The following is a 12,022-nucleotide window of genomic DNA, read 5'->3' on the forward strand; positions in this document are numbered from 1 at the left end:
TGTGAACTTCCGCTGAATCCACAGACAGCTTCACATGCCCACATCCAGCCACCTCACCAGAAAAATTTAACTCAATAATGTGCAAAATTATCTGAGCTATATTGACCATGGCACCTTATAAAAAGGTAAAATCCACAGTTCTGGAAACTCTACGAAGGACTGTTCCTAAGGAACAGCTGCACACCAGCACTGACAACTTAACTTGTGTCACCCGTGAATTTTTTATTTCATATTAAAAAAAATTAAAACACTTTTCAACACAAATGAAATGTCAAAGTATACTTGAGAAGGAGCTAATTTTGCACTGAGATTATTTTATTTTGACTAATTTTTCCACCTAAAAGAAAAATGCACGTCAAATTTAATTATATTTTCCTCAAGGCAGGCAGGTGGTAGACCCATTCTGAAAACTGCATCAGCTCAGATTTCTAGAGAAAGGTAAATAATAAATGATCTAACTGCTTATGACTTATCACTACTTGTGTCTATTTATACAAAGATAGAAGATAAATAATCCTAAAAAGAAAGCGGAAATAAGTTTTCTGGTTATATTGCATACAGAAGACAGACAATTATTAGGGCAAAACGAGCATTTTATGCCCATTGCTGCTTAAAAAAAATACAATAATGTGCCCAAAACATCACAGCACATAAGCACATAAGAAACACATACCAAAACGTTGGTGCATGGATTCTGAACAGAGTGATCTGTGGCAACCATCAGGGACATGTAAATCATTGCAATTATCAGCACTTGCAGCAGAATATCCACATTTCTGTACAAAGGAACTCTCAGACAGTTCCTTTGCATGGCACAAGACCACACTAAAGACCAAACAAACTTTCTTTCCATAAGTGCTACTCTACTGGCAGAGAAGGGAAAGCTTAATCAACCTCAATAAATCATTGTTGTGGGTTTTATCGCAGGATCTGCGGTGCTCAGGCTGGTTTTGAGCCAGTCACCTTGGCTATCTTCTCTTGAGCGATACTATCCACTTGTGCAATTTCTAGCACAGGAAGAGCCTCCCAGCTCAATCTCTAAGGTTACTTCAGCATAAGTAAAAACAAAGTAAACATTAAAGAAACAAAACACACAGAATATTCTAGAGGATATAATTTCCAGATTTGGGACTGTGGCATTTGAACAGCCAAACCTGGCAGTTAGACGTGTACACAGATTATACGGATAAAACGTGAATCATAAAGGGAGGAGAAACACCCTTGCCTTTTCAAAAGAAACGAATGCATTTTTAGCATCTTTTCCAAATAAGTTTCAAGTAAAACATGAGGAGTCATGGGCAACCCTATGCTCTCGGGACAAGCAACATGATTTAATCAGTGCAAAGCTAATTCCTTCAGTTTTGTCTTTTCTAGAAACATTATCTTGTGCTTATTTGGGATTTTGGCTTTTTTATTATTATTTTTTTACCCAGACACTTTCTCATATCTAATACATATTATATATATGTAATGTACATATAATACTGAGATTGTTTATTTTTCTGGAAAAAAATCAACACAGAAAATACCATTTATGTACTACCAGCATTTATTTCATGTCTCCTAAAAAATCCCTCCTAGCGATTATATACAAGCCAAACAAAAAGGTACAAATTTTCACACTGCTCAACAGTGTGTTCAAAATTGTCTTGGAAAAGGAAATTTAAATAGAACTGGTGCATTTCTTTCCATTTACTCAGGTCTTCAGAATGAGGTACAGTGGCTAATGACTGACAGCTTAACACTTTTATGGCAACCCTCTCCCCAAATCTTGCCTGCCAGAGTCTACTCTGAACAAAGGACTAAGTAACAAGAGGTAGCTACCGAAAAATGTCATGGGCAAGTTTTTGAGATACTGGAACATTTAGCAGCCCCCCAAGAAGAAAAAAGACGGAGTGGATGCTGTGAATAATCCACAGAACTGTGCCATAGCAAAACTTAACTGATTTTGCATTCATTTACAGTTAGTATTTTTAATAAATACCACAAAAAGGAAGACATATTAAGTCTATTTCTTATATGGACACTGTCTGGAAAATGATGTAGACTTATCTGCTCATTTCCACCGTTCAAACACATCCCTGCTGGAGCTTTCCTACCAGTACTGTTACACAGTGACAAAAATAAAGTGTTCTCAGCAATATGGGTTGATGATAACTCATTGGATGGTATCCGCAGCCTTCCAGTTTGCAGTTTCACATTTGATATTATCACTGGTATTGAAGGATCAGTGAAATTCCTTCATCATGACTAGCACTGAGACCTACTGCTTTCAGTTCGACGTTACACACTGTGCATAAGGCAGCGTGGCAGTCGCTGTGCCAATTTTGATGACTCAAAGCTGTGCCCAAAACAGCACAACCTCTATATGTTTTCAAGGTCTTAAAATGTCTCTGAGCCAGCACTATGAATGCAATACTGCTTAAAGAGAAAAGAGATTCAAGAGATACTAATCTAAATAATCTTTTTGTAATGAGTTATTGTCTCAACAGAGCTCACAAGATATTATAATTTCAAGTGCTATCACTGCTCTTACAGTTTTCAAGAGGACTCTCTAGATTCTTGAGACACACTACCAAAAGCAAATCATTAGACAGTCTCAAGTTTAATGAATCTATGAGAAAAGAGACTGGCTTACCCTGACTTACTTTTCAGTTCTGTTGCTGATAGCCAAAAATCCTTCCTGGCCTCCCTGAGGTTTTACGTAAGATTGACAAGTAACAGCATAATTGTATTACCGCTATCTTCATTGTTTTCCTCCCTTCCTTCATTTTCCGCCCTACTCAGCTGGCTCATGTTCCCAGCAGGGTAAGAGACTCCTCAGACTGACATACTCTCTTCCTGACTGCACAACATCCACATTTTATTAGGGCCTGAGTCAGGCCGTTGAGTGCTTTCACAGTGACAGCCACAACTTCAGTACTTTTAAAAAAAATTTTCTGTATTTCATTTTACTTAGAAGTTTGCTTGAAATGCCAAAATGCTCTTACCTAATGTTTCCTTTTGTAGTTCACGGCACCTACTTTGTAGCTCATTCCCTTGCTGAAGTGAAGTTTGAAGCTGTTGAGTTTTCAGCTCAACCGTGTCGGCCACCAACGTCAGATGTTTTAGCTTCTCTTGGAGGCATTCATTCTCTCTCTGGGATTTTGCTAATCTTTGATTCAACTTGGGTATTTCTGAGGAGGAAAAAAAAAAAAAAATCATACAGACTGTTGTTAAATTTACCTTCTTCACTAAAAAGTACTACACCTGATTTATGACCTCAGGACATTCTGCATCCCTAGTTTGGGTATGGATCAGTGTAAGCCACGTACAATAGCAGCACTTCTGCTGCGAATGTAGAGAGCCAGAAGTGCTTTATCTCTTTATATGGTTAATTTGTACTTAGCTAAACACCTATTATTGACAAATAACACAAATATTATTCTAAACAATGATACATATTTCCTCTAGGATCTCAAAATCATATTAAAATACATGTATATATTCCAAATGAAATAATAGGTGACAGAGAGAGTTCAATCCAACCCTTTTATCTTACAAAGATACACAAACCATTGTTGACACACAAACCCAACTGCAGACTCATTTTGAAATTAATTTGAGAATATATCAAGGGGGTTAGTCTCTGCTAAAGCTCAATTTGAAACTTTTGGTTCGGAAGATGTTTGGCATGTGTATTACATTTTATTTTCTCACTCCTTAGACAATTACTGCTGTTAAAGTAATCACAAAGTTCATCTTCATTATATAAAAGACAGGCTATCACTATCTTTCATCAGCCCTTTTAACATGGAAGAGCAGCAGATGCAAGGAATTTTCCCAGATAGTTTTTACTGCAAGGTAAATAAGTAAATCATGGCTGGGGTATAGGGGTCTCCTACATTTTCCCAAGTTCAGTTATCCTTGACAAGTGCATTTGAACGTTTCCAAAAGTAGTTGCAGTTCTTTTCTATGCCTTCTCCAACTCAAATTTCAGTTTCTATGCCTCCTCCAACCTAAATGTTCAGTTGTCCAAAGAACTTATATCACTTTTATTTACATTAATAATGACAATGTTCAAGCTAGATGAAGCTTAATTCTATTGTCAAGTCAGCTATCACATATGTTTTATATGCTGCTTACATGAAAATTTTACATTCCTTCCGTGGTGCAATTATTTTCATTATCTACAATCTTTCCCAAGTACTCCACACTTAAATCAATTTATTGTTAGACTAAATGATGTAAATACCAAAAGATATTAAGTTGTAGACTTCTTTTTACTTGCCAGTAATTAACCATGGCTAAATAATGTACATATAACAAGGGCTTTTATAAGCTGTTTTCAATCTAACCAAGCAAACTGGTCTAGGCATAAAGAATAGCACCTCATTTAACATTTTTCTTCTCAGAATCTGAATGGAAAACGAGTTCTGAGAAGGTTGTTGCAAAAACAGTAAGGTAAAATAAACAAAAAAAATACTATATGTTAATATGTTGCCATATGTTAATAATGAACAACTCATAAAACAGAACATAAAAGCTTTTAAATGGCACTCACGGGCCAAAGGAAAAAAAAAAAAACATGTGTGGCTAAATTGTTTTGATTTTGAAAGCTAGATTTAAGGATGTATATAATATTCACAGTGTGGCACTATTCTCAGCGGGATACGTTGAATGCAGCTGGGGATACATAGCACATATAATGGTATGTATAATCATTAAAAGAACCTGACAGGCTGCACTTCTGCTTCCATACAGATATTCTATATATGTGCGGTATTACAACAAATAAAACAAGGAATACTCCAGAAAAGAGGCCTCAAAATTTTATGAATTTCTTTGAACCTGAAGATGTCTGCAGAAACGCCTGTTCATATTCCCTTTATTAGCTAGAAGTAGGCAGAAAATGAGCACAGGAAGAGAGGAAACCTTAGGGACAGACAATACTTTCTGTGCTCAGTCTAATTAGGAGATGAAGTCATGAATCAAAATGCGCGATATTGACACTGACATTTAAATTAATTGTTCTTACAAAAACTGAATACTAAAGAGTGATTTTTCCGGTCACGCTCATCTTCAGCAGGCAGGAGCCCTCCCTTCTGGGCTCTCCGCTGCCCGGGCTCAGGACACCCCCAACTCTCCGTGCGGACCCAGGCGCTGTCTCAGCAGGATGCGTGCCTACTCGCTCCTGCGGCACAGCTGCCCCACTTATTCCCTCCCAGTCTGAACAAAGCAATCATTGAAAACATTAAAAATTACTTCTGATTTCACAGGAAGCATAGGCTACTGGGGAGCTATTATTTAAAATAAAGCTACGTATTTTCTGAGATACTCCACACACGCAGGTTTCACTCAAGCTCTGAATTTGCACTGGAGTTCACAGGGTTTCACCAGCTGAATGATTTGAGAGATGCACATCGCCCACCACGCCTTTATATTCCTTCTCACAGGACAGAAAGCATGATGTCAGCTCACCTACTTCTTTGCTACCTCATAACCCTGATCAAACTAACCTCCAGAACAAATAGCAGCTCATCAACTCATACACACAGAGCACACTGAACAACACGAAAGGAATATGTATGTGAAAATTATGTCCAAAGGACATTAAAGTTGCAAAAGTCAGCACAGGGCCTGCTTGGATGCTCTGGATGTTACAGTCTGTAATTACACGACTGCACACTTTTTTCAGCAAAACTAATCTTTCAACTGAGGCAGAGCAAAAATGGTATTCAAGGATAAATGTGAGCTTCCCAGTCTGACCGCCAGCCCGAGGGCTGGGCACGACCTTCTCGAACAAGCCGTTGGTTGTGACTGGCTCCCAGCTTCTCTCTTCCTGAAGGCTGCCCTTGTTTGAGCAGGAAGCAGGCTGCGGGCCAAGTGAATTATTTTCAGCCCACGGGCTGCTCCATGCCCCTTTCAATCCCAAAGACCCCTCAGATAAAGACAGCTGTATTTGGGTATTACTTGTTCTTATTCTGAAATGGAAGGAGGGAGTAGATGGTACACGTTGGGTGCAGGTTTGCTCATGTATTCAAGGCAACCCCTCACAGAATCATCTCGGTTGGAAAAGCCCTTGAAGATCCTCCAGTCCAACCATGAACCTCACCCTGACCGTTCCCAACTCCACCAGATCCCTCAGCGCTGGGTCAACCCAACTCTTCAACCCCTCCAGGGATGGGGACTCCCCCCCTGCCCTGGGCAGCCCATTCCAACGCCCAACAACCCCTTCTGGAAAGAAATACTTCCTAAGAGCCAGTCTAACCCTTCCCTGGTGCAGGTTGAGGCCGTTCCCTCTTGTCCTATCACTTGTTATGGCTCATGTATATAAGGCACCCCGACGTGGAGACCAGTAGGCTGGGCAAGGGAGGAGGTGCAGCCTGCCCCAGCAATGGGGAGGCAGCATCATGGGACCCCCAAGCAGCTCCTCAGAAGGACAGTACACAACTGCCATACCATGTTGTGGGTGTACCTGGGCACATGCAAAAAACTGGCAATAGGAGACACAAGGCAAATTAAAATATCTCCAAGTCTTGGTGTTGCAATCATATCCCTGTACTCACAGTAAGTATGTTATTTGTGTCTCAAATCACGGTAAGTATTTATATTACTTCCACCTCAGTCTGACTTGGCTAACTGAACACTTGGTCCAGCACACTAATCCGACAGGAACTGCTCTGACTTTAACCCCGTTCACATGGTGCCACAGCAGTGGACAGACTCTTCTGATCTTTGGATCTGGACAAGTTAATGCCAGAATTGAAAATCATCTAATTAATTTTAGCTTCTAATTTACTGTGTACACTCAATGCCAAAAAATATTTTATCTCGCCCAAAGTTATTGCAAGATGATTTACCTGTCAAAGCTTCTTTGCTAACGGTTTTTATTTGTAGAAAAATTTCTTCTTTCATGGCAGCCCAGTTCTCCAGGTTACTGGAGATGACTTCTTTAATACTGTCTAGTTCACTTCTAATAAAAGGAAACAGCGAGACAGCCTTGTTCAGAGTTGAGCAATGGTGTTCCAATGTATTTCTGCAAGACAGAAAAACACCACCAGATGTACATTTTTAAAATGACAAAATACTATTAGTAAACTTGGGAACTAAAGTAAACTTGACAATACTTTTCAGTTATATGATAATACACTGTATAGGTTACAATAATTTAGTGTATGAAATATGCTGTATGCTGAATATATTTGTAAGTTTCTCCCTTCTAAATGTTAATTTAGAAATTATACATATAAATGAAGAAAACCATATGGGCAATTGTACAATCACTTTTTAATGAGAAATCAGAGTAATCAAGTTTAAAGAACTAAATGTCCAAGCTTATGTTGACTCTTTATAAATAACATGTGTAAGAAATACTGTATTTCCAATGCATTACAAGCAAGTGATATACACTTGCTTTTAAGGTTTAATTAATGCTTTTAAATTTGTGGAGAACTCATCCTGTTGCTAATAACATCAGCAATCAGCAGTGATATTTTGTGGTTACATTTGCTAACACTACAGCATCTCACTATATTCTGGAAAAGCAAGAAGCACTAGGATGGTTATAACCACTCTTCTCACTCACAGTATTCTCCGTGCCTGTGCCTGCATCTCCACCAAATCCTCTCGACCGACTGTACGTGTTCACAGGAGGCACTGCAGCATTGCTTTTTGGGTTCTTACCTGAGCACTTGTGATTGCTTATAGGCAGCTTCCTTTTCCTCTTGGAAATACTGCAAATCTTCTTTCACATTTTTTAATTCATCTTGACTGGTTTTGAGTTCCATTGTTAGGTTTTTTATTCTATAGGTGCAAATAAAATAATCAGAAAGTATTATTTGCACTACTAACCAACGTCTAACTTTTGTTTCAGCTTTAAATTAAAAACATGCTGAAAGTCGTTTCAAAAGGTGATAATCACGAACTTCAGACTGAGGTATTAGATCTCCAAATGGAGAGAATTTAATCCTTCTGGCCACTATACGAGCCACTTGAGCAATGCTTTCAAAATAATACTCATAATACACATTTCCACATTATTTTACAAATGTATGTCCGCTATCAGCTCATATGCAATGCTATATATAAATATCTTAAGAATTCACAGATGCAACACAGAACCCATTCTCCTCCAAAAAATATATGCCACTATGAAAATCTCAGTTTAAAGTTCAACTTGAGTACCCAGCTTAGGGGCTACAATACTTAAAAGGTAGGTAGCTTGTCCCAGCAGAGTGACACAAGGTACCACGATGAGCGGCCGTAGTTCTACACACAACTGCAAGGATGTGCAGGGAAGGGTAACAGAGAGCTCATCTAAGCTGAAGAGGAAATTCCCTAACATCAACCAACAGCAAATACTAAATATTTGCTTACTGTTACCAGAATTTTTTTTCCATTTAGACTGTTTATCTATTTCTTAATTTCAGACATTTGCAAAAGACAAACCCCAATTAGTCACTTGTTTCCCTTCACCCTCAGTTTCACTCAGGATCATGAAACTGTACTTCTGCATTGCTGAATTAATTAATGGTGCTCAGCAAATAATAATAATAAAATACACATGTAAAATATATTCCTGTTTATTATTTTTACACCAACTGGAATTTAGGCCACTGATGCTTGACAATGGCATTTTAAAGAGCTCAAGAGAAACTTTTCACAAAAAAATGTTTCCACCAGATGTTACTGCTATGTACTCAGGCAATGATATTAGCATCAAAATGAACAAAAATGTCAAGTTAGTAAGATTATTTTCCTACTTTTTTCTTAAGAAAGACTTAAGGAGAGAGCAGAAGGTTCGGGACTAGAGCTAGGTTTCCATGTTTCCAGCTGGACCCACAACATGCCAGAGAAAACACACATTTTCTGTACTTCTCCCCTTCTTTTCAGCAAAAAACCCACCCAGTAGATTTTGGGCCCCGAACACTGTTGACCACAAGACAGAGTGAGAAGGGTGTGATTTGGTGGCTCTACCTGACAAATCCTGGCGGGGTGTCGGGCTCCTGTCCAAGCCCCAGCTCTCCTTGGGTTCCCCTCCCTCTCCCAACGCCCCTCCGGACGTCTGCACCAATCATCTTACAGAAGAGGAGCAAAGGAAACACTGGCACAACACCCACTAAAAGTATTTGCCTTTAAGAAATTGAAAAGTTTTTTCATGCTTCCTCCATCTTCCAGGGTGCTTCATCACAACAGCACGTAATGGGTTTTTAAATTACAGTGCGGGTGACAACTTTCAGCATTTTATTTCAAATCCAACACCAAAAAAAAGATCCTAAATCTGGGATTGGGAAAGAAAATCTTACTGTTATCAGGACTCACAAATACATTGTGTACCCGCCCTCCTCTTAAGAGTGCAAATTAACATTTGCCACATCTGTGCTTCAATTATACTTATTTAAATGAGATTATGACATGGCAGAAGTAGAGTATCTGTGCTGGGGGAAAAGTGATCAGAAACAGATGATACATGCTCATGGTTATGTACAAGAATTTTCAACTTGAGATGTGTAATAAGTATAAAGTGGGGGGGGAAAAAAAATTTCTTTCACCGCTGCAGACTCACAGCTTGTTTCACAGCCTTAACCAGCCCCTGCATCAGCCACCCAGCCAGGAGAAGGGGTTTCGCTCTGTCCCCCCAGTGCGTCCCACCAGAAAAAGGGGGAACAAAACCTCATCAGATGAGACTGATCCAACAGGGGCTTTCCCCATTTTAATTGCTTCAAGTTTTGTACGTGTATTTTGACAAAAAATACCAGCCCCGTGATAAGACACAGGACAACCGACCAGTATTTCTTTTACTCCCATCACCTGCTCCCAGGTGAGGAGGAGGAGGGTGGCCCCCAGGAAGCACTGGGAGCTTTCCGTCACAGCCCAGATGTGCACAGCTGCACACGCTGGTCTCCCTCCATGACCCACCTTCATGCTGGACTCAAAGCCACAGCACAGGCAGCTGCCCAGCTCAAAGGGGCAGACAGCTGACCTGCAAGTTCTTCTTTGCTTCTAAAATTTACCTTTTGAACTTTTTGATTATAGCAGCGGTTCCAACGCATTTATTTTTCAAGCACAGCTATCATAGTGTAAATAAATACATTTTAAACACTGTTCTTTCAACAACTTGGGACTTATTCCCACAATTGTAATGAAATTAATGGAACTGTACGGGAATAACAGTGGATTCCAACTCCCTTCCTTGTTACATGCACAGAAAGAATACCACACAGCACATCACTACCAGTTTTCAGTATAACTTCTTTCTTTTCTATTAGCTGTAGATAACCATTCTAATATATTCTTCCATCTCCAAAAGCACAGCTACCACAATATGCAACTGTTAAAAACCAGTCCCTTTGTAAGCTTTCAACACTTACTGTTCACCTACTGCAAGCAGAGTAAACGATCTGTTTGTCTACTGGTGACTCATTGTCACGAGTAAATAAATAATATTTGAATCAACAAATATTTTACAAAATCAAAGGATGGCAGAAGCATTGCATCAGCCCTTGCTTCAATTTTAAAAATTAAAAGAAAAGGAGAATGATTTATAGTAAAAAAAAAAGTATATAAAAATTAAGCCATAATATTAATGTGCATTCGTTACTGTTATCAAATAGATTATCTATATTTGCAACAAAATGCAGATTTAAAAAAATATTAGTCCTGATAAAGCAACTTGGATCTGTAGAGCTCTGCCAAAACCCAAACTGAACATCAGGTAGTTAAAAAACAAGTTGTTTGGGATCAACTATGACCACTGGGGAAAAAAAGAATAAAAAAGTGGAAGAAATTTCTGGCATTGCCTTGCTAGGAAAATTTACCCATACCTACCCATAAATTTCTTGGAGGTGGAGGGCAGGAGGAGAGAGAATAAAATCTGTTTGACTGCATTTGGGAGCAGAATCAGATTGGTGCCACTGACTAATGAGGAAATAGCCATCCCCTTAACAGTTACATCAATTCAAATCTATTTTTGCAGATGATATATTCTGTTAACTATACCTTGAGGAAAACAAAGTGGTGATTTATCACTGAACAACAACAAATCAAAACTTTGGGATCCATGGAAAACTGGATGCTCATTTTCTATTCTTACTCATTCCAGAAAGGGCAGTATTTGGAGACCTTTTGGTTTAAAAAAGAAACTTGCAAATAAGTACAGACACATTTTTCTTCCTCTTTCCATTCCAGAGATCTGATATAATGAGGTTAGCACAGGACTGCGGCCTCAGAGTGCAAAGGGACATTATCAGTATGTTCTGGTCATTGGCAAACAAAAGAGCAGGTGGAGAAGGCAAGACAGTTGTTCTCTGTCTACCATCATCACCATAAGGAGGAAAAAAAATAAACATGTTATTTAGCACAAAGGAAAAAGTTCAATGGATCATTAAATGCTGGCATTACGAGAGAGTCGTGAGAACATACTGATCTCATCCTCTGTCCTATGGTTCACATGAACTGTGAAAATTAACATCCAATCTTTGCAGCCAGCATACTTTCTCAGTGAATACAGGAGGAAGCCTGCCCAGAGTGGGAGTTGAATTATAACATGTCAACCACCAGTGCTGACAACAAAAAGAATAGCATGAGAAAATAAAGAAGTAGTTGCAAGGGATTCTTGCCAGCAAACAAATACACTCATTGTCCTAAAAGTAATGACAAGAGCAATTACCATGTTTGTTCGAATTTAAGACGTCGCGTTTCACAGAAGTTAAGCTCAGAAGAAACCACCCTCGCAGACAACGCGGTGCGCAGCCTCTCCACGAGTCCCAGGAGGACCCGCTTAAGCCTCAACAAGCAATTGCACCCCTAGTTGCCTGGAGTCAGCAGGGACAGTATGCAGAGAGGAGGCTGGAATGTACTGTCAGTGAAAAAAAAGTCTCACTGCAGTGTTTTCAGCCCCATGAAACCCTCAGACCTGCTCAGAGCCAGTAGTGGCTCGTTTTCATTTCAACATGTTGCATTCCTTCCAGTAGACAAGTCAGTGTGCATCCCTGCGAAGCACCTGAGTATTCATTCATAAATGTGGCATAGAATACGTCTA

At 39.2% G+C, this 12,022-nt stretch overlaps 1 protein-coding gene across 5 annotated transcripts in view; it reads right to left on the bottom strand.

The window, feature by feature from the left end:
- Positions 1-12,022, bottom strand: part of LEKR1 (leucine, glutamate and lysine rich 1) — a 97,005-nt gene that overhangs the window by 29,560 nt on the left and 55,423 nt on the right. For all 5 annotated transcript variants that reach the window (XM_074834384.1, XM_074834382.1, XM_074834381.1 and 2 more), the window contains 3 exons: positions 7,666-7,785; positions 6,843-7,018; positions 2,991-3,176 (listed from right to left, as the gene is read on the bottom strand). In XM_074834384.1, the coding sequence (XP_074690485.1) occupies positions 2,991-3,176; positions 6,843-7,018; positions 7,666-7,785 (482 nt within the window). The remainder of the gene's footprint in view (positions 1-2,990; positions 3,177-6,842; positions 7,019-7,665; positions 7,786-12,022) is intronic.

Source organism: Strix aluco, chromosome 9 (genome assembly GCF_031877795.1).
Source record: "Strix aluco isolate bStrAlu1 chromosome 9, bStrAlu1.hap1, whole genome shotgun sequence".
Lineage (NCBI taxonomy): Eukaryota > Metazoa > Chordata > Aves > Strigiformes > Strigidae > Strix > Strix aluco.